Source organism: Neovison vison, chromosome 8 (assembly GCF_020171115.1).
Source record: "Neovison vison isolate M4711 chromosome 8, ASM_NN_V1, whole genome shotgun sequence".
NCBI lineage: Eukaryota > Metazoa > Chordata > Mammalia > Carnivora > Mustelidae > Neogale > Neogale vison.
In genome coordinates this window covers 142848761-142870439 of record NC_058098.1, presented here as the reverse complement: position 1 = coordinate 142870439, position 21679 = coordinate 142848761, and the positions used below count along the sequence as shown (strand labels likewise).

The 21679-nt window shown below is 57.3% G+C and overlaps 1 protein-coding gene across 12 annotated transcripts in view; it reads left to right on the top strand.

The window, feature by feature from the left end:
• The window catches only part of MYT1L (myelin transcription factor 1 like), a 393417-nt gene that overhangs the window by 332578 nt on the left and 39160 nt on the right, over positions 1-21679 (top strand). For 8 of the 12 annotated variants that reach the window (XM_044262156.1, XM_044262153.1, XM_044262152.1 and 5 more), the window contains 5 exons: positions 380-630; positions 1841-2077; positions 4200-4321; positions 4669-4731; positions 5159-5227. In XM_044262156.1, coding sequence (XP_044118091.1) covers positions 380-630; positions 1841-2077; positions 4200-4321; positions 4669-4731; positions 5159-5227 — 742 coding nt within the window. The remainder of the gene's footprint in view (positions 1-379; positions 631-1840; positions 2078-4199; positions 4322-4668; positions 4732-5158; positions 5228-21679) is intronic. The other 4 variants (XM_044262163.1, XM_044262161.1, XM_044262164.1 and 1 more) reach the window with 1 other exon arrangement.

The following is a 21679-nucleotide window of genomic DNA, read 5'->3' as shown; positions in this document are numbered from 1 at the left end:
TGCGTGCCCAGCAGGCCGCGGAGGCCCCTCTGGGCTGAAGGGGCAGCCAGTGTCTGGAGGGAGGGGGGTCTGTGGGCCCGGGCCACCCGTGAGCGGACGGGCAGTGAGGACCGGGACACCCGTCCTTCGGCCTTGAGCAGCGGCCCCTTCCGTGCAGCAGGTGGCCGCGTCCCCATCAGGTGCGGCCGCAAGCAGACGGGCAGCGGCCCCACCGCGCACCCAGCGCTGCCCAGGAAAGGCCAGACGGGCTCTTCCCCGCCCCCGCCGCGGTGTCCCCGGGGCCGGTGGGAGGGGCGTGGCGGGGGTGGCGGGGCGGTGCCCCGCTGTGCTGTGGGCCGGCGGCGGGGACCCAAGCAGGGCCGTGCCCGTGTCTCCCCAGCGAAGCGCTACTGCAAGAACGGCAGCCCCAGCAGCAGCAGCAGCAGCAGCTACGCGCCCAGCAGCGGCAGCCACGGGAGCTGCGGGGGCGGCGGCAGCGGCAGCAGCGCCAGCAGCACGTGCAGCTTCGACTTCGCGCACGACGTGGAGGCCGCGCACATGGCGGCCACGGCCATCCTCAACCTGTCCACGCGCTGCCGCGAGATGCCGCAGAACCTGTCCACGAAGCCGCAGGACCTGTGCGCCGCGCGGGTACGTCCGGCGCCGGGGGGGGGGGGGGCGGGGGGCGTCCCAGAGCCGCGGCCATGCCCGCTGCCCCGGCAGACACCGCACCTGCCGGCCCGGGCTGGGGCGCGGCCCTGAGCGGAAGCCAAGGCAGCTGAACGCAGGGGAAAGCAAGCGGCCCCTTCCCATCGTTTTCTTTTTTCTTTTTGCTCTATTAAAGCTAAGACTGAGAGAATTTAGTCGAACCTGTAAGCAGGGGCGTTCCCTGGCACACGGGGGCACTGGGCGGTCTCAGGGCGGCAGCCTGGTGGGGCCCCTCCCCAGCCGCTGCCCTCCACTCCCCCATCCAGAAGGGAGGCGCCCCACGCGGGAGGGGGCAGCTTTCACACCGGCACTGAAATCAAATGTCTGCTCTAGAGCGCATAACCTTCTGGGGACACAGGTGGTGCAGTGGCGGCAGGCTTCCCTGCTCCGTCCTGCGTGCGTCCTTCCTTGCCTCCCTGCTCCAGAGAGGCGAGCTCTGCGCACTTCTTTCTCTGTTGGAAAGCATCATTTAAAAAAAAAAAAAGAAAGAAAGAAAGAAAAGAAACTCACCCAGTACGTCTATTTTTTTAAGTCAGGTGGCTAAACCGCAGGCTTGCGGGGACAGAGCAGGTCAGGCCGCAGTCACAGCAGCCCGAGTCCTTGAACTGGCTGCACATCCCCCTCCTTTAAGCCCGTCAGCACAGGAGTTCATGCTGGAAAGTGAATTCTCGCTGCTTCTCCCTTGCCCCTCCATGCCTCTCCCTCATCTCGAAGTGTTCGCATCAGTGAAACGGAAAAAGGATTGCTAAGCATAAACGCATATCTAGCTCTGATCTCTTAACTGTTATTTGAGCTGGAATAGAATGGAGGTTAGGTCCCTGTTTGATTTTCTTCTGGCTTATTTCTAAAAGCAGGGATGGATTGCAGGGAAAGGCAGGTAAAGAGGACGGCACGTACACTGCAGATGTGTGACATAGAGAAGAGACAGGTGGTAGAGGACGACAGGTCATCAGCGGTGAATAGGGCCGTTCCCCTGCCATCCAGTGTTGTGGCCAAGCGCAGGCCAGCACATGTGTCCCAGGGGACCACTTCTGCTCCCTTCAGGAGTCCATGCACAGGAGACCGCAGGAGGAACCCAAGCTTGAATTCTGTGCTGGCTGAAGGCAGGGCTGCCGCTGGGCCTGTGTGATCAGTATGTCTCTCTGTCCCGCAGAACCCTGACATGGAGGTGGACGAGAATGGGACTCTGGACCTCAGCATGAACAAGCCGCGGCCACGGGAGAGCTGCTGCCCGGTCCTGACGCCCCTGGAGCCCATGTCCCCCCAGCAGCAGGCGGTGATGGGCAGCCGGTGCTTCCAGCTGGGGGAGGACGAGTGCTGGGAGCTGCCTGTGGACTACACCAAGATGAAGCCGCGCAGGACGGACGGCGGCGACTCTGCCGAGGTCCCTGTATGTCCCCTCCCTGCCTGCCGGCTTGGGGCGTGGGGTCGGGCGTCCATGGGCTCCCGGGGTACGGCCTCCGCCAACAAGGGCTGACCACACACTTCTCTGACCAGGGCGGGATGTTTCACAAATGCTGATTTGGTGAAACAAATCACAAACTCTCTTCAATGACGAATTTTCTTCTCTCTCATGTGCATTTTGATACCAACTATTTCTCTAAGAAAATATGTCAACAGCAAGCCTGTCCACTTTTCTGGTGACGTGTTACTAGAAAGCATGGTTCTCCTTGCAGATAGGGACGTGTACATCTTCAATGCTTAAGTGATCAGCTGCGCGTTATTAGTTAGCTCGCCCTTTGAAACCAAGGGTAGTTTCTGTTCTCAAAGAAACCCAAAATATTCAGAGGGTATACTCCAGCCCTAAAAAAAAATCGTTTTAGACTATCACCTAAATCTTTGTTGAACGCACTATTACCAAACACCTGTATCAAGAACATATTTTTAAAATACATATCTCCCCTGCAATCCGAACATAGAGCTTGCCTATGGAAGCGTCCCTAAGTCGAATGGCATGACTAATTGATTTATGTAGAAAATATTTTGAGTGTTCCCAGACCCCAAAAATTACCTCTCAGGTTTTGATTTTCTGAACCTTAGGACACACATTGCTAACAGGTGCACAGATAACCTGAGATCAAGCCCAGATGCTCCCAGACCCTGCTCCGAGCTCTGGAGCTCGACGCCAAGAGGCTGAGCCTGGTTCCCGGGGACAGGCATGCGACAGAGCCGTTCCGGAGGCTCAGCCTGCACCTGCCGCTCCCATAGCTCGCTGCAAAACCAGTACTGAATGCTACGTGCACCTCTTGCCTTTTTTGTAAAAGCAAAAATATTATTTGGGTTTCTTTCTTAGCAAAAGCAGGTACTAAAGTGGGTCTTTCAGAAGAGCAAAGTGGTGTGTCATAAGCTGTGGAAAAGTGGGGGACGCCTGTAGCTACAATGGTCACACTCAAGTTACTAAAGTAGTTAAAATATCCTCTGGGCCAAGAAAAGAAATGAAGAAACGGTTGTTCTTTGTTGTACTAGCTTTTTCTCCAGTGTTCAGTTCTGGAAATTATGACATCTTCTTTATTCATGGAAAAAACGAAAATCCTTTTTAAATACAATAAGGAGACCGCCATGAAAGCAATAGCTTCTTAAAAAACAAGGAAGTGCAGAAAAAGGGAGCATTAGCTATTTGTAGGATTGGCAACAAAGGCACCTGGTTATAAGGCCGTTACATGCTAAAGCCCATTATCTTCATTCTTGGCATTGATTCAGGTGTCCAGGCACTGCGGAAGAACAGACTCTGAGTGGCAAGGAGATTCCCAGTCTTTTCTCTCCTGCAGTGCTAAGTCATTGCTCCCAAATAAGGCGTGGCGTTTGAGTCTTTGAATTTATCTTAATTAAAATTAAACCCTCATAAATCGACAGAAGTGTTTGCCTCATACAGACCGTCCCAGAAGTGGAACCGCTCTCCTGCATTCATGGGATGCATCTGCAGGGTGTCGCCATCTATGGGGATTTCTTAGTTCCTGCAGGGCCACTCGCTGTGGGCACGGGAACGGGGCTTTAGAGCAGCGAGAATCACGACAGGCAGCTCAGAGGGTCTTCCCTTGCCTTGGGCTCTAACGCACACTCAGAATCCTCCCTGATGGTTGTAAAAGCCTCATCCTAAAATGCCTGTAGGGTTCGTGGTGGAGCTTTGCTGGTCCGTGTTGGATGAGAGGGGGCGAATCCCAGCAGGTGCCTCCGGACCCTGAAGGAAAGAGACTGGCTGAGAAATGGTGTCTGGTTTCCAAACCAGTGCCCTGCCCCCTTCTAAGAGCCCCAGCAGAAATCCCGAGTAAGGACCTGCCCACCGACAGGAATGCATTTAGAATTTGGGGGCAACTTGGTGAGAGACTGAGGAGCAGGGTCCAGGCTGGCCCTCTCAGAAGCCCCCTGGGCCCGGGACAAGGGTGTGGCCGGTTTGAAAGGCTCGGCGCGCGGGAAGAGGGCAGCGCGCCGAGGCGGCCGGCCCCGGGGCCGCGTCCGTGCTCTGCGCGCGGCGGGGTCCCCTGCGCGGCCCTGAAGCCGTGTTTTGCCTGCAGCCGGAAGACTTGGACCCATTCCAGGAGGCTCTGGAGGAGAGAAGGTACCCGGGAGAGGTGACCATCCCCAGCCCCAAGCCCAAGTACCCCCAGTGCAAGGACAGCAAGAAGGACTTGATAACGTAAGCACAGCGCGAGCTGCCGCGGCCGCGCCTCCTGACTGTCCCTCCCTTCGGCTTATTTTAAAAACCGATGTGTCCATGCCTTGCCGTGGGAGCATGCGACGTCCGCAGCACACGCGTGTCTCCGGCTGCCGGGCCGCGGGGCGGGGGCGCGGGGCTGGCTCGCGGGGCTCTGTGTGGAGGGGCCCCCCTGCCGTCTGTGCTCGTGCGTTTGGCAGCTTCCCCGGGCGCCCGAGTCCCGGCGCAGACATTGCAGCTAAACTGGAAACAATGAAACTTTCGTAAAGTTTTTTTTTTTTTTTAAACATACTTACTATTCTGGCTGTTTTGTTTCTGTTTGGTGGCAGATGTCCAACACCCAGGTGTGATGGGAGAGGTCATGTGACTGGTAATTACGCCTCACATAGAAGGTGTGACTTCAGTTTGCTCACGGTGGATTCTGTCTTTTCGATTTATTGTTTTCAGCTTACCTCAACAATGCTGTCGAAGTACCAGCGTCGAATCTCGTGTCAGCCCTCCAAGTGCTCTATGTTGACCTCTAAAACCCGTGCGCACATTGTACAGTGCTTTTCATAGGCAAGTAAGCCGCCACGATTCGGACAATTCTCCAACATGGAAACCAAAGAGCGCAAATATTTTCATACTATTTTCCAAAAAGTGTTTATTAACAGACACATCTTCAAAGAAGAGAATTAATTATACAAAAAAAATTCAATATACAGCACTTGCCCCATCGCTTTCTGCATTAAACGTTTTAGTTTCAACTGTATGTCGTGTCTGTCCGGGAGCGTGAGCCGGGGGGCGGCACTCACCTCACTGTTCTGGCCTGTCTTACAGTCTGTCGGGCTGTCCCCTCGCCGACAGAAGTATCCGGAGCATGCTGGCCACCAGCTCTCAAGAACTCAAGTAAGATTTCATGACAACCGTTCTCCTAAAGACCTGTCACCTAGTAGTAGCACACGGAGGTGTCCCGTGTGCACACGGTGTCTTTAAACAGACCCACTGTGCACCTCGACACCACATGCGGCCGGTCCTCGGGACGTCAGTCACCGCTCCGGACCGTCTCTCTGCCTCTTCCCTGTCTTGGTCTCTAGCGCTCTGGTGCCATAGCCTTTCTGTCCTGAGTGGTCTAAAGCCTCCGCAGTTTCTGTCCTGAGACACGTGCGCACGGAAGGGAGGGTGGACGGAGGTACTCGAACTTTCAGGAAGTGACTCCAACCTGAAGAGTGATGGATTGACTTTTTTAGAAGTTGTAGTTCATATGGTTATTTAACATAGGGGCATTTAGAGAGCAACTAAACTCTCCACAACAACAGCTAGTTCCCTCCGCCCGCTGCGGTCCTCCTCGTGGCTCCTCTAGGGCAGCATCAGGTCACACCCACCGGCTGATGGGGACGGTCGGGGGCTCGCCGGCTCTCAGACACCCGCCCTCCAGCCATCTGCTCTCCCGTCCCCTGTGCCTTTAGCGTTTCCTGTATTTTAAGTATAAATCTGATCGCTTAATTTATATCCCCTGTATGTCCAGAACCACAGTCCGTTCCTATGTGGGTTTTCGGAGGCGTCTGTACAAAGTCTCAGAAAGCGGGTGAAAGCCTTCACTGCTCCAGTCAGAGCAGACAGTGGGTGTGTGTCAGGGACAAAGGGCAAGACCCGAAAGTAGCTTCACAGCAGAATGAGAACCAAGAGCCCCAGATAATTCTTCTTTAATTACCTGATGTGTCGTAAACAGTGTCCCGTCCAACTGCCTGGCTTCCATTTTGTTTGGAAACTGCTTTATTTCCAAAGCAGAAAAAGATGCTCCTTGGAGCCCCTGTTGGATTCTTTTCCCAAGGATTTCACTCCGCATCCCGTCCCACCGCGATAGACCAGGGCTGTCTCAGAGTACAGGGCTCCATTTCACACCGTGTCGTTTCTTACAGGGTCCCTGTCCAAGGCCCTAGTGCCATAGATCACCTGCTCATGCTCGGTGGCCTCCTGAACTAGCCCCTGCGTCACGAAACTCTTGGTGTCTTCTTCATGGCGTGCGCACGTCTGGAGGGCATCCTCTAGCTTAACGGTTTTAAAGCCGGTAGTGTCAGCCCCGCAGTGCCTGATGGGGAAATAGCTCTTAGGACCTCACAACGGACAGACTTAGCAGCAAGAAGTCAACCCACTTTGTTAAGACATCTTCTCTCATGGCTTAAAACCATACTCCCCTCATGGTCAAAACGTGGTTAACTGCACTTGGAACGTGGCCAGCACATCAGACCATGGCAACTTCCCTTTGAATCTCTTGATGAGGAATCCTTTGCAAAAGTCTGGCCTTTGTCCAGCTCCATAGGCCAGCTGTAAACAAGAAAGAGCCTTTGCGCAGCGGGCACGTAGGACTGCTCCCTGCTGGCTAGCGTCTCAACACTCCCGGAGCCCAGAGTAGCATTCTGAGGGCCCAGTTGTTGCTGGTTTTCATCCCTTGGCTCCGAGCAGAGCTGCCACTTCTCCAGTTCCGGGGCTTTCTCCTTCTCTCCTTTCATCCTGGAAGATGGCGTGGGGGTCCTCCCATCCACATCTTTGGAGGGCAGCGCTTGGCCTTCCTGTCCTGCCGGCCGGGGCTGGAGGGGGCCGTGCTCTCATCTTGCCTCTTCCCGGGTGGGAGAGCGCATCTTCAGAGAGGGACGGCCTTTCCGAGTCGTGGGCGGTCTGAACGCCATACTCATTTGTAAACTTGTCTTTGCAACAACTGAATCCCAATTTGGTTGCTCCTTCCCAAGAAATCTAAACTTGACCAGTTTTCCGAAGCTTCAAAACTGTGGGTACCAATTAAATGTCTGCTGTCAAAAGTCTAATACTTAAGTGACTGATTGTTACTTGCTAAGTCCTTCTAAAGGGAGGGGACCATAGATTAGAACACGTGTCTTCCTTTAACCTCTTACTTGACAAGACCCTTCTATTCATGACCTTTAATCTGAGTCGCGGAGGCCTTGTAAGTAGTTTTTCCTGCGTCGGGGCATAGGGTGATGCCTTCCAGATCGAGAATAATCGTACATGTGCTTCTCAGTAGCATGTCCTCGGAGCTGGGGGAGAGCCCGCCGCGGCGGCCGCTTCCTGACCTGGACAGTGGGAGCGATTCCAGGTCGATGAACGATGTCTAATTCTTCATGAAGGCGTATTAGGCAGCGTCCTCATAACCTCCCCAAAGTTCCGTGTTACGGAATTTTCTGCAAATGTTCTTCTTGTCACACTTGACACTGAATTTCGATAGTTGACCGTTAAGAGGACATTCTTGGTCATGGAAAGAGGAGTTGTGCTGGAGAAACTCTTGGTCTTGGATCTTCAAACCTCTTAAACCTCTTGAGATAACACTTCGCTCTGATCTTATCCAGGCCAACACATCTGGGATGTTCTTAAAAAGAAGTGGGTAGTTTCATGTCTAACTATGTACAATATGTAAACTGAAAATGTATTAAAATTCGATGTGTACATGAATACCGTCCAAACTCTTTCCCTGGTCCCTGGTCCATCCAGCCAGGGCCGGTGGCTCGGGAGGGAAGGGGGAGCCGGAACGGGAGAGCTGCACACCTTGGGGAGCCCTGCAGGTTCGGTGCCGGCTGTCACATACAGTCCCGCAGACCTTCCTCCTCCGCGCCCCGATTCCCAGACATGACACTCACTGAGACCCCAGTCCAAAAGGCTGGGGCGGGGGGAGAGGCAGTGAATAGAATTGTTCAAATCACAGTGATTTTTCAGTAAGAATTCTGCTTAACAGCTCTGACTCTGAAGGGAAGTTTCTTCTCCAAAAATTCCAATTGCTAAGATGACCTGAAGGGAGCAACGGAAAGGAGCTTGCCAGTCACCTCCGTCATTGTCATCCTCTTTTCCGAGAGCCCGTGTCCTCCCGCTAGGAGCCCGCCGGTGTCCAGATGCGCCGTCGCTGTAGACACGGCCGCGCCGGAGGTGCCGTAGCCATCTGAGGCTCCAATTTAAGCCAAATCAAAACCGATTTCAATCAGAGGCAATTAGCTCTAAAACGGGCCCCCAAATTGGCTTCCGTTCACACTTCAGTCGGCCAGATTTAGACGCCTCTTTATTATTCGGCTCTTTCTCTTGCCCAGCGGCAGCTCCTGCGCCGGTGAGGTCCGTGCGAGCAGGAGCTGCCACCATCACGTCTTGGTATCTGAACTTGCGCATCCTCAACACGGGGTGCTGGGGCCCTACGGTTTGGCTCTCTGCCCTTTGGAGAGTTTTCTAGGGCATTCTGTAAGCCTCCAGGCATCACCTAGGCGCCTTCACCTGGGCAGGGAGGAACGTCAGCTACAGCTACTGCAAAACTTTTTTTTTTTTTTCAACATGGTTACATTTATTTAAATCAAAGAATTAAAACGCAGACCTCGGGCCACACTGTTACTTGGCTTAAAAAGCTCCTTGTTTCTAGAACTGGCTGGGGCTTAGCCGGCTTGGTGGCAGGGGCATCCCTGCCCGGGGTCCCGCCGCGCTGCCGTTCACTGCGCGGGAAGCACGCCCGCACGCACCAGCTCTCGCGGAGATCCTGTGTCGGCATCTCTCACCTGCCCGGGTCACATAGTAAATCCACAGCCGTGGTGAGTTCCCGCCGCCCCCGCCTCGGGCCTGGCTCCTTCAGCAGAGGGCACGCTGCCTCCTCCTCTGCGGGCGGCAGCCACGGGGGGAGGCCCGCTCCTCGGGGACAGGAGGGACCGCAGGGCCGCAGCCTCCGCGCACCGGGCAGGCCGGTCAGACGCCGTCTTCCGCTCCCAGGACCCCTCGCCTCGGTTCTCCGATTCCTGTCCTGCCGCAGGCCCGTGCCGAGAAGCCGGGTGTGTGAGCTGGACTGCACGTGGCTGGGAAATGGACGTGGGAGTCACTCCGCGGGTGACCAGCCGTGGACAGGGGCCTCTGCACACTCCGTCTCCTCCGGGAGAAGCACGGGAAGGGTTAGGCCCGTTCTCCAGGCGTGGACACTGCAGGATGGGAGGCTGGGCGGCTCAGGCAGACCACGGGCCGTCGGGGGCCGAGCGCCTTCCCTCCACATCACAGGACCTCCTCCGATCGCTGAAGTCGCAGGGGAGCCTCGGTGGCGGGCAGTGCAGGGCCCGATGCTGCCGGCAGCCGGACTCAGGGCGGCTTGCCCGTCCTCCCCGGACACAGTGTGGGCTCACGGCCCCCCACAGCCCCCAGAGAACCTACCTCTGCCACAGAAGGGTTACGAGGTCTGCACCCCAGCGTGTTTGTAAAAGAGCCCAAGAAGTGTTTTGTCACACAAAGATTTTTTATCGTAATAAGTAGGACTGATGTAAAATAAGTGAAATATATGAACTACAGGCAGGCAGAGTACAGCGGAGCTTCTGCGATGCGAGTGTTTGAGGGCGACTGCAGCCAACACGCACACACGGACGACGTGCACACGGGTGGACACGCAGAGGTGCGTGCACACGGGTGGACACATACACCAACGGACATGCACGTGGGTGAGCGCACCGGGGGACACACGGGCAGGAGCACACAAATTCCAGGCCAAGAAGGCTGCGCCCCTCAGTCCCGCCTCACGGAGACTCTTGAGGATAGGGAAGGGTCACTGGAAAAGCCGCTCTTCCTCTGTGTCTGCAGCCCTGACGCCACCACCACGAACACGGTGTGGGGGGCCCTCGCTGACCCGCATCCTCGGCTGGCGGCAGCTCCTCCCCCTCGAGGCCAGCGTCACACCCACATTATTAAGTAGGTGTCCCAGGTGTTCAGACTTGGGGTCACATTCTACCAGCTTTAGCTCAGGATATCCACACAAATCAGCCAAAAACAAAACCAAAAACAACTGTCAGTGTCTCCTTCACTTTATAATGTGAGCTGTACTTTCCAGAAGTCCCCACGGGGTCCTTCAGCACTGTGTGACCCGTGGTCTGGGTGCGGCTGTGTGTGTGACCCCCAGTCTGGGGCCAGCCATATGTGTGACCCACAGCGTAGGGACGAGGTGCGTGTGTGACCCATGGTCCCGGGCGGCTGTGCAACCCGCGGTCGGGGTGTTCTCTTCTTCATCCATTTATGCCCCGTGCGTTTCAAGTTAGGGTGCAGGTTACAGAGAAGTTCGGCGTCAGCAATCAGGCTTGGGTCACCAAAGGAAGGCAGCAGAGGTCGGCTGAGTTTCAGTCATCGAGACACTCTGCTTCTCCTGAGTTCTCCGTGCAAAATGCAGTAGCGTGGGGTGTGGTCAGAGGGGAGCGCCTCCCACCCTGCTAGGCCGCAGGGTCATGGCCGGCGAGAGGCGTGGGGGCACGGGGAGCCAGTCTGCGGCCCACTGGACTCGTGTACTGCTCTCTTGCTGGTGTGTCGTGACAGAGTGTGTGTGCACGCGCGTGAGTGTGTATACATGTACGCGCATGTGCGTTTGTGTGTGCACTCGCGTGTGGGTGTGTATACATCTGTGAGTGTGCATGAGTGTGTGAGTTGTGTGCCCGTATATGAGTATGTGCGTTTATGGGTGTGTATTTGTGTGCATGTGAGGGTGTGGGTGTGTATGCGTGTGTGTGTGTGTGCGTGCTGTGCATGTGTATGAGTGTGTTATACGTGAATGAGTGTGTGTTTATGGGTATGTGTGCATGTGAATGTGTGGGTGTGTGGCTGTGTGTATGTGAATGTGCATCGTGTATGAGTGTGGGGTGTGTGTGCGTGTATTAGTGTGTGTACATGTGTGCGTGTACATGTGCATACATGCATGAGTATGTGTGTATATATGAGAGTGCACGTACGGGTGTGGGTGTGGGTGCGTGGGGGGGTTGTGCATGTGGGTGGGTGTGTATGCTGTGTGTGTATGAGTGTGTGTATACATGCATGAGTGTGTGTGTGTTGAGTGTGTGTGCGTGTGTTGCACCTTGGTGTCTCCTGCGCACGCACACACAGCTGTGCCTGTGTCCCACGTCCCGCGGCCAGTCCAAGGGGCGACCTGCACAGTCCCTGAGCTTCGGGCGACGCACAAACTGACGTTTGCAGGGAAACCGGGGGCTGGGCTGTTCCAGTCGGTCGTTCATGGGAAAACCTGTAATTGTGCCTGCCCTCCAGGGACTCACGGTCGCTCTTTTAAGACAGAACCAAAAGAGAAAAAAAAAGTTCTGTCCAGACCACCTGGTGGGCGGGGAGCCGTGGGGGGGCGCCTGGAGCCGGCCCCGAGGGGGACCAGCAGGGAGGGCCCCGCAGCCACAGACGTGGGACCGAGCGTGCGTGGGGCAGAGGGCCAGCTTGCATGACAGGAGGAACAGAGACAGCCAAGCCCCCCCGGGAGAGCAGCGAGACGGCGCGGGCCGGCACTCGTGTCTCGCCTGCCTCCGACCGGCCTGCTCTGCCGTGCCTCCAGCCGTGGGACCCCTATGTCCGTCCTACGAGGTGGACCACAACGTGTGAAGTCATCAGAACAGGCTTGGAGGGCTTTATGTGTCTCGTTGTGACAAACCTGGGGAGGATTTTAAGGCCACGAGGAGGACATTTTCCCAGGAACTTTTTCTTAGCTTTCTGCTCCCCGTCTTGAGATGATGAAGCGTTTCCTCAGGCATCAGAAACCACTGAGTGATATCACCTATTTCTGAACAAAGAGTAATTTGTCACCTAATCAAAGATAAAATACAAACCGTCCAAGAATCAGCCTTTGAACAAACGTATGTCTTTATCTCTGGACCGGTCCTGTCTCTTTATAAAACACCCAGCTTACCTGGCGCGTACGGACGAAGGGAAAACTTCCTTCCTATCCTTAATATTGCCGTCGAAACGTTTTTTAAATATTGATGCACATACGTATATGTGCACTATGTTACTAACGTAGTCACGCACGTGCGTCGTGTCTGTACGTATTTTGTTGTTGTCTAGGTTGTGTTGAGAGGCCGGCGGTCAAAGCTGGACACGTTTCCTTCTGTGAAGCGCATCGGGGCGTCTGAGTCTTCTTCATACGTCGTAATGAGTTAAATGTGGCTTCTCACCATTATTGGGAATTTAGTCCCATTTTCGTCTCCTCCCTGGCCCCCCTGGGGTGATCCTGAGCAAGGACCCCTTCAACCTCGCGGGACCCCGCATTGCTGCCAGACACGCAGAGCTGAGCTGGACGAGAAGCCAGCTTCTGTGGGGCAAACCTCTTGCTGAGAAAGACTAGGTTATGTCGGCCTTAAATTGTAAATTTGAGCTTTTATTCCAGTAAACACTTCACTAATTTATTGTTCCCTGGAGCAAAATGAACAAAATTGGAAATAAAGTAGATGTTCCCTTTGGGAAATTATTGACAAGGATTTTGGAGGGCATTTTTTTTTCCCTGGCAATTTCTGGAGGGAGAGCCACTCTCTTTGGTTTCTTGCTTGCTGGGAAAGGCAGGCTTTGAGGGGCGGACGGGGAGGCAGAACAGCTCACGAGCGCACCGCTCGAGTCTTCGCTCCAAACCGGGACCGGGGGCCCCAGGAGGGACAGTTTCAGGGGAGTCACACCTTGGCTCTTGTGTTCTTAGCTGTGGCCTTACAGAAAGAGCCAGTCCCTGGCACGAGGGAATTCCATTTTGTCGTTTCTGTGTTGGAAGTCTCCGGTTCTCCGGGGGCCGAATGGTTTTCTCTACGGGCAACGGAGAAACAGAGATGTGACGTCTGCGTTCAGAGAGAGTCTCCAGAAGCAGGAGAGACCTGTCTCACCTGGTTTGTTTTGTTAAGGAAAAAGCACGCCAATAGTTTCTAAAATCAAAACGACAATGTAATTTGGCTTTATGAAAGGGTGCGCCAGGGCTGCCCCACAGACCTCTTCGGGGCGAAGGACTAGCATGTCGTAGACCCACACCATTCACTGTCCACGTGCGCCCCTGTGGCTGGGGAAGTGGACTTCCCGTGCTGTCCCCTTGTCACATCTAGCGCAGATGTCACAGGCATCGAGCGGACGTCTGACTGGGCCGTGCCACGCGGTGACTCTGTCCACATTGTTCCTCACCTCTCCTCTCTCTGCATTCCAATAAATAGGAGTAGTTTATTCCTGCAACTGAGAAGCTTCTGATTTTTTCAGCATCCGGCCACTCAACGTTCTTGTTTTATGATTAAGCCGCAGACGAGCGGGGAGATCTTTTACCTTCACATCCTGGCCTCTTCTTTGAATCTAATGCCACGTGGAGACCAATGAGAACGCGGCGCAACCAGACCTCACCGGGTGACCAGCTTCAGAAGAGGGCACCTGCGTTCCGCATGATCCCACTGTTTGGGACCATCAGAGAAGCGTCCATTAGAAGCCGCTAGAAAGTCTGTTGTGTTATTTTAAACATATATGCATCTTCATGACTTTCAAACGGACAGAAACGCAAGCGTATTTACGCAGGTGCTCTCAGAGACCCTGAGGCATCCTCCTCTCGTGACAAGTAAACCGGCTCATAATTAGGATACGACTTATCAGTACTTGGGGCTTCAAGGTTGTCAGAAGCCTGCTTGCCGTTCGTATCTTAAAGCTTCTCTCTCCAGCCCGCGTGTGCGTTCGTCCGCAGAGTGAAGCTTGCCGCACGGAGCTGCGCTCCGGCCTTCGCTGTCCCGAAGACAGCAAGGATCTGCTATCTGGAGACCTTACCGCGCGCTGTCCACGATCCAAGACGCAGAGAGGGGACTCGTTCCTGCGAGTCTTCATTCTTGGGGCCAACAGAGAGCCCTCCTTCCTCTCTGCTTTCACGCTCAAGGGCCGGGGCCATGTGCCCTGGACACGCATCCCTCCTGCTCAGGGTCCCCGTGTGCGTGTGGCAACGGCTTTTCCCCCTCCCCGGGGGCGTGTTCTTGACCTTCTCTGTCCGCAGTCACATACTGGCCATATTTATAACTCACTTTCATTCTCTCCAGATAAAAATGTGCGGGAGGTGTGACATCTACTGGAACACGTGTATCCTCTTATCTCAGACGGGACAGAGGTGCACTTAACAAGACGAGGGATTTTTGAATATAACCCCCCGAACCTGACAACGCAGGGAAAAGAACTACTGTCCAGCTCTACTGCACTTACCAATCCCAATCTCCTTGTGAGCTTGAGGCCTGATTTTGTGTTTAACATGAGGGTTAGGTGCACAACGCACGGCGCTTCGCGGGGTGGGGGGGTCTGTAGCCCCCGTTCAACGCAGAGTGACGACGCCCCGGCCCTGGGAGCCCAGACGGTGGCGGCGGGCACAGCCCTCTGGGGTGCTCTCTCCCGGAGCTGGAGCCAGGGCGGCCGCGGCGCAGTCAGGGTCGTCCCGTGTGGGCCAGAGATGCGAAGGGTTTGCGTAAAGGGGTGGTGAGTCCACGACCTGTACTTTGTCTCATAGAAATGGTAGTGCAAGGATTCTTGGGTAAGCGTTGCAAAGGTCTCGTGTTGTTGGCTATGATCTGCACGTGAGCCCTGCGGCGTGGGGCCGCGGCTCCAGTCTCCGCACACAGCCAGCCGAGCGAGCGCCCGTCCTCCTCGGGCGCTGGGTCCTGGGGAAACAGCAGGAGCGCGGCCGTGGGAGGTCACCCAGGACAGCAGGGAGGCCAGTGCAAGAGCAGCTGGAGGAAAGTTCTGGAGAGGAGAGCAGAGCAGCAGTTGGGGCCGACCCCACAAGGGCTCATGGGGCCTGGCAGGCCTGTGCGTCCCACTCTGAGAGGAGGGTCTCCCGGCACCTTGGTGGCGGCAGCTGACGCGAGCTTCCAGTCCCTCCGGTTCCTGAGGGGCGGGCGGGCGGGAGGTCTCATGGGCCGGGGCGCAGGTAAGGCAACAAACAGCCCATCAAGAGCAGTTTCTTTACAGGAGGAGGAGGACACGGACTGAGGGCAGGGGCGCAGGCTTGAGCCCTGCCCCAAGTGCCCAGCAGCTGCCTCCCCCAAAACGAGCTGTGCAGGCGGGGTGGGGGGTGTGGATTCCGAGGGGGCCTGAGGCGCGCCGAGTGCGGAGAGTGTCTGAGGGGCCGAGCGGGCGCCCCCACGGGCTGTGAAGAGGGCCGTGTCCCTGGGGCCCTGCGGACGCGGGGCCGAGGCCTTCCACGGAGGCGGCCTCTCAAGTCCCGAGGCTAGAGGCGCTCCAGGCGTGGGCGCAGACGCACGGCAAGGTGCCGGGAGACCCTCCTGTCGGAGTGGGACGCAGACGCCTGCCAGGCCCCTACGGCTGCTCTGCTCCCCACCAGCAGCCGGCCCGGCTCCCAGCAGCGGCCATCGTTCCCTGGGTGAGTAAGCACGCCTCACCAGGAAGCCGGGCCGTCGATGAGCTGAGACCCAGACGACCCTGGTCTCTAGACCGAGGCCTCCTCTGCGCTTGCCCTCCAGCCCGAAGGCCGCCGCGGACAGCGACCTGGGCTGTCTCAGAAGTCACCGCTGTCCCCTGCCCTGCGGGTCGAGAACACGCTCGAGGGGACGAAGGCGGGTCCCGGTGACGGGAAGAGACGGGCTGCCGCGGCGAGGGCAGCGTCCGCTCTCGGGAAGGAGGCCCTGGACGCGCGTGGAAGAGGTCGAGAGCCGAAACGAGCGCCTCTCCGTGAAGGGGCTTCCGGTCACGCTCCGGCTTCGAGGCGGGGCCTTCCCACCCCCGCCGCAAGGAGGGGCGCCCGGCTCCCCGTGACTGCCGCCGGCGCTGCCGGACGGGCTGGGCCCATCTGGGGCAGAAGCGCCTTGGTCTGACCTCCCACGGGAAGGAGAGGCCCCAATCCCAGACATCTTACCAGCAGCTTTCTCAATTCCTAAAAAACCATTTTAAAATATATGCACAGTTTATGGTACAAAAATTACATGACCCTTGTGGCGCAAGTGCATGCCCTTGGGATGACCTTCCTTGACCTTCTTCCACGGAAGCCCAGCCACAGAATGGGGTCAGCGCAGAGCTTCCGGACCCCCCGGGCACAGCACCTCACACCCACGATCCTGTGACCTGCTGGCTTCTTTCCCGCAGCGACCCTGCCCTTCCTCGTGCTGGGGAGGTTTGGTCACCTCCGTCATGCGTGAGGAAGCTCCTGGAGAGGGTGATCCAGGTCACAGCTTCCACAGGGCATTTGCACGTCACTGGGGAGGCAAGCCATGGAGTAAATGAGTTACTGAACACGTCCGAACCATTTGCTTGTACAGCGCAACCGTGAGAGGGAAGGGAGGCTGTCGAGTGGGGTCGGCGATGACCAGCGGGGGCCGTGGCTGGCCTTCTCTGAGCTCCTCTGCCCTCGTGTAGAGAGGGGATTGGGTGAGCTCACGGGCAATGAGTGAGTTTGGAAACTCTACCACCCTGGGCGGGGAAGGAGGCAAGGATGGGCATGAGCTTTCGGACGTCCCCTTGCGTAGGGCAGAGCGGCTGTCGTCCACAGCCTCAGCGAGTGGCCCCAGCTGTCAGCCGCTCTGGGCCCGTGACATCGATCCCGCCAGGCCTCCCAGTGGAGTAAACGTGGTGGCGCGTGCAGAAGGAGCCGGTGCAGCGCCATCCCGTGCCCGACACAGGCCCTGCCACCCAAGCCAGGGCCGTGTGATGACCAAGCACACAGCAGCGGGAACACGGGCCTTCTTGGCCGCACCTTACAGCCGAGGACCCCGGAGCGCACGGGAACGACACCTGCCGTATTCCCTCCTGTGCACGCAGAGCTGCTCGAGTACAAAACCCCTTCCGGAGCGAAATCTGAATTTTACATCTTTTAAGACCTGGGCTGTTCAGGAAAGGAGATGCGGCGCCTCCTGGTGATTCAGCACTCGGCCTCTCTCCCTCGGGACTCTGGGGTGCGTCTGGGCTTCCTGAGTGGCGGGCCCCCTTCCCTCTCCACTTGGCTGTCTGTCACCGCTCCTCGTCCCGAGAGCACATCCAGTGGCCGCCCCACCGGGGCCGTCTTACTCCACGCCTGAGCCGGGCCAGGACAAGAGAGCAACCGCCTCGTGCTTCTCAGTCGGGGTGTTTTGGGGCCAAATAGCTTCGCGTGTACCTTCCTCTCCAAAATGCCACAACGCCCAAGGAAGTGTGTCATTCTATTTGTTGGATTTTCTGTGTTTGCTTGTTCAAAATTCCTGACTTAGCAAGGCCCCTGTGTCTGTGGTCAGGGCCCCCCGAATCCCACTGGGCGCTGGGCTGGGCGACCCGTCCCGTCCCGCGCCGGCCCCTGCCACGCACCCCACACCGAGCGCATCCTGAGTGCCCTTCGTCGAACGTTTCCGTCCGCGTGATTCATGCTGGCCCCTCCGAGGGACACGGGTGTTTCTGTGCCGCCTGCCTTCCCGTCAGGGTGATCCGCAGCGAGGCCGAGCTCTAACCTCTCCCTGAGCTCTTTCTGCGTGTTCCCCTTTTTGTGTCATGACAACATTTTCTGCCATTGAAAATGCCTGTCCAGGGACCTCAAATGGTGTGAGTTTGGGGCCAAGTAGAAATAATTTAAATTTGTTTCACTGCAAGCATTTGGGGGCTGTTTGTTTTCTTTAGAAGGTCGCGGCCTCGATTTAGTCGGGGTGCTTCAGTCACACTCACAGGGACCCCCGCGCAGCTGGCAGTGGCTGAGGGTCTGAGTCTCCTGGGGTGGGTGACAGCAGGCATCAGGGCTTGGGGCCCCTCCGCCGCCTTGGAGGGGTGGGGGAGGCCTCGGCCGCTCCTCCTGCCGCCTCAGGAGCAGACAGCGCCGCTGCGCCCGCCTCCAGGCCTCCGGGCTCGGACCCGGCCGGGCTCCGCCACCCGCCGCTGGGCGACCTTCCGAGCGACCCGCCCCTGCGATTCCGTCCTCAAGGCGCCGGCCCCACCTGGAAGTTCAGACGAGGGTCAAGGAGTCTGTGTTTGGCCGCGCTTCTACACATCTGTAAACGGAGAACAAGGTGTGGGCGAGACGTGGCGGGAACCGTCGGGGCAGCCTGGAGGGTCTGCCCAGGGGCCTCCGCAGGAAAGAGGCTGAGGGGGAGGGAGGCCCGGAGCAGAAAGACACGATCAGCACCTCAAGTCTGACCCAAATCCAACAACGCGTGAATGAAAGAACTCTTCTCATGTTAGAAACTCCAAAAACCAAGATCAAAATATTTCAAAGATAAAAGGATTCTATCTTCCTAATATGTCTTTTCTCTCTCTTGTCTAATATGGTACAATTTTAAAATCCTTCTATCAGACTTGCAAATCAGCCTTGCAATCACCCACTGAATGTGTCCGTCAGCCTGCCAGACAGCCAGCGGCTCGTCCCCGTCTCCGCCTCCAACCCTCGCCTCCTCACCTTCCCTTTCCCCGCTGGCATGTTTGGATCATCCCAGTCTCTGTCGTTTCTTTACTTTTCAAACTATCTTGAATTCCTGCTTCAGTTCTCTTGCCTTTTTTGGAGGACACGTGCTTTAGGACGAGAAGATAATGGAAACGGGCATTTCGTATTCAGGGCACACCGTTGTGGGTCAGAGTTGGGGAGGGGGTGCTGGGAAAGGTGCCTCTCTCTCTCCCGCATTCCCAGATCCAGGCCAGACCCCTGAAGTCGCGGGCGGCCATGACCCCAGATTGAATTTCAACTTTCCTGGCCACCTGCGAGTTACAGCGGCCCAAGGCTGAGCCCACGGCACCCCAGCTGGTTATGGTCGCAGCATGCGGTGCTGTCCTTGCTACGAATACTGCATCTCACACAAAAGCCGTTTTGATTCTTCCCGATTGCTGTGTGTCAGCCACGACCTTCATGTCCCCTTCAGGGAGGCCATGTCGGTAGCCTCCGATCGTGGGAATAACAGTCTCGAAGCTAAGGCCTCCAGGTGCGTGAGAAGAGGCTCCCGTGTGGGCTCTTCGTCCCTGCTCAGGTCTCGGGACACAAAGCCCGCGTGCAGCAGGCGTTTCCTGGTCCAGGCGCCAGGTGGCCAAGACCGGCGCTCCCTCGGGCCGGCAGTGCTACGCCTGAGCAGCCGCGACGTGGGAGCAGGGACGTGGACGTGAGTCGGGGGTGTCTTTTCAGACCCGTCCCCCTTCCTCGCTGCGCGGCTCCTAAGACTCACTTGTGAACTTGTGAACTTCAGGTTTCTTATTTGGAAAAAGCCCCAGTAGGATGCAGGCCTCACAGGACTTCTTTAGGGGTGGAGCTGGCGGTGGGGGGGCACTGGTGGCAGAGCTGGGCACTTGGGACCCTCATTCCACAGGCCGGGACACCAGGGTCTGGCGCGGAGCGACTTTCCAGAGCCCAGAGGGCTACTTCACTGTGGGCTGAGCTGGAAGCCGGGGCACCCGGGCCTGGCGTCGGCCCCTCCCGTTGCGCTCACGTGCATACACACGGATTCCAGGTCGCTGTCCGCGGCGGCCTTCGGGCTGGAGGGCAAGCGCAGAGGAGGCCTCGGTCTAGAGACCAGGGTCGTCTGGGTCTCAGCTCATCGACGTCCCGGCTTCCTGGTGAGGCGTGCTTACTCACCCAGGGAACGATGGCCGCTGCTGGGAGCCGGGCCAGCTGCTGGTGGGGACCGTCCTGTCCGCAGTGGCCCCAGCCCCGCTGGTTTCCTCGGACACCCACGTCCTGCCGCCCCACCCTTGCACGGTCCCTCTGCAGAGACCGTGGGAAGTCTTCAGTGCTCTGAGTGTCCCTTCAGCAGAAAACAGCGGGAGCAGGGGCAGGGCTACAGGAACAGCGAGACCAGGGACCGGCACCAACTGCCCCAACCCGGGGACCACGGGAGGGAATGGGTCTCCACAGGCTAGGAGCTGTTCCCGCGGGAGAGCCCGAGGGGGTCGGTGACTTCCGAACGTGAGGACTGCGCTTGGGTTCCGGCTCCGAGACGCGGTGCACATGGGCGAGACCCCCGCCCCGCCTTCTGAGTGGAGGGGAAGCGATGCCCCGCAGGGGGCTGACGCACAGAGGCTCTCGTCACCTCTGCCCCGAACAGGAGCACCTGGAGCTCCCTCGGCTCGCACTGGAAGTTTCCACTGACGCCCGTACCCAGGAGAAAAGAACATGCGTCCGTGTTCTTCCAAGGGGTGTGCTTTGGTCCAAAGACAGCTGAAGAGCAAGGCAAGGTTTGGGGCCATCCCACAAGCGCCCACACAGAGCGCCTCCGCCTCCCTCTGCCCGCCCCCACCCAGAGCACAGCAGCCGGCTCCAGAGGGTCCCCGGAGGTCCGCAGACCCCATTGGGCCGCGTCTCTCTGGCAGGGCTGTCATGACCACTCTGAGCCCATGGACAGCAGGGGGGACCGTCCCCACAGGCCAGCGTGAAAGTGCCCCGTCTACTGGCGGGACAGGACAAAGAGCCTGATGATCCCCGGGATTCTTTCTGGAAAAGTCACTGATGGGCTCTGGACCCAGAAAGAAGTTCAGTGAATGACCTCGGAGAATAAATCCTCATGAGCCCAGCAAGGACAGGCATCCCCCGTGAGAACGCGAGCCCTCGGGTCAGACCCCTCAGCCCCAGCAACTGTGACGCGAAGGCTCATTGGCCCTTCCAGCAGCCAATTTTACAACCAAAACATGAAGTTTATTTATTTTTGATGTTCTTTAAATTTAAAGAGCTATTGGTCAACGGTTTCTTTCCTGATAAAATAAGTGAAAAAAAAATTTTTTTAAAGATTTTATTTATTTGTCAGAGAGAGAGGGAGAGCGAGCAAGCACAGGCAGACAGAGAGGCAGGCAGAGGCAGAGGGAGAAGCAGGCTCCCTGCCGAGCAAGGAGCCCGATGCGGGACTCGATCCCAGGACGCTGGGATCATGACCTGAGCCGAAGGCAGCTGCTTAACCCACTGAGCCACCCAGGCGTCCCAAAATAAGTGAAAATTTTGAAAATCCCTTGTGGTGGGATGAGGCGAACTCAGTCTCCACATTTCCAGAGATTGGTCCACATCCTGCTTTGGCCATGTACAAGCTGGACAGCCTGGACTCGTTAGCCTGAACTAGTTAGCCAGACTAGTCAGCCTGGACTACGTAGCCTCAACCTGTTTGGCTTGGACTAGTTATTTGGCTGTTTAGGGCGCTTGATCCTTTCATCTCTACAACTGGGAAAACAACATCCGTCTTCTCCATCTTAGGGGAAGACGGCATTTGAAGAGTGGGTGTGTAAGGGCCTGACGCTGTGCCCAGGGCCTCACGCGGACAGATGTGATGAGACCGGAGACAGAGGGGACCGTGCCAAGTGCGGGCGGCCACTCACCACCCCTTGCCTGAACGCAATCCCCTTGTCCCTGAGAGGCGCGCTTCTCTTGGAGCCTGTGGGTCCCGGGCACATGGTCCGGCCTGCCACACGTACACCAGTGGGTGCACACACAGCGCCACACAGAGAATGTGCCGAAGCAGCACCGTGAGCTAGGGAGAGGGCTGGATGCGGGCGTCCGTGCTCATGACGCCACGTGCTACCTTTGCCAACAGACCACGCCATCGCCCCTGGACCCTGTCTTCAGGATGACACGGGTAGGGCCGTCCCACGAGGGCCCATGCGCGACCGTCCACACACGCCACGAGGTTCCTGCTCTGCCGTTGGTCACACGTACCGAAG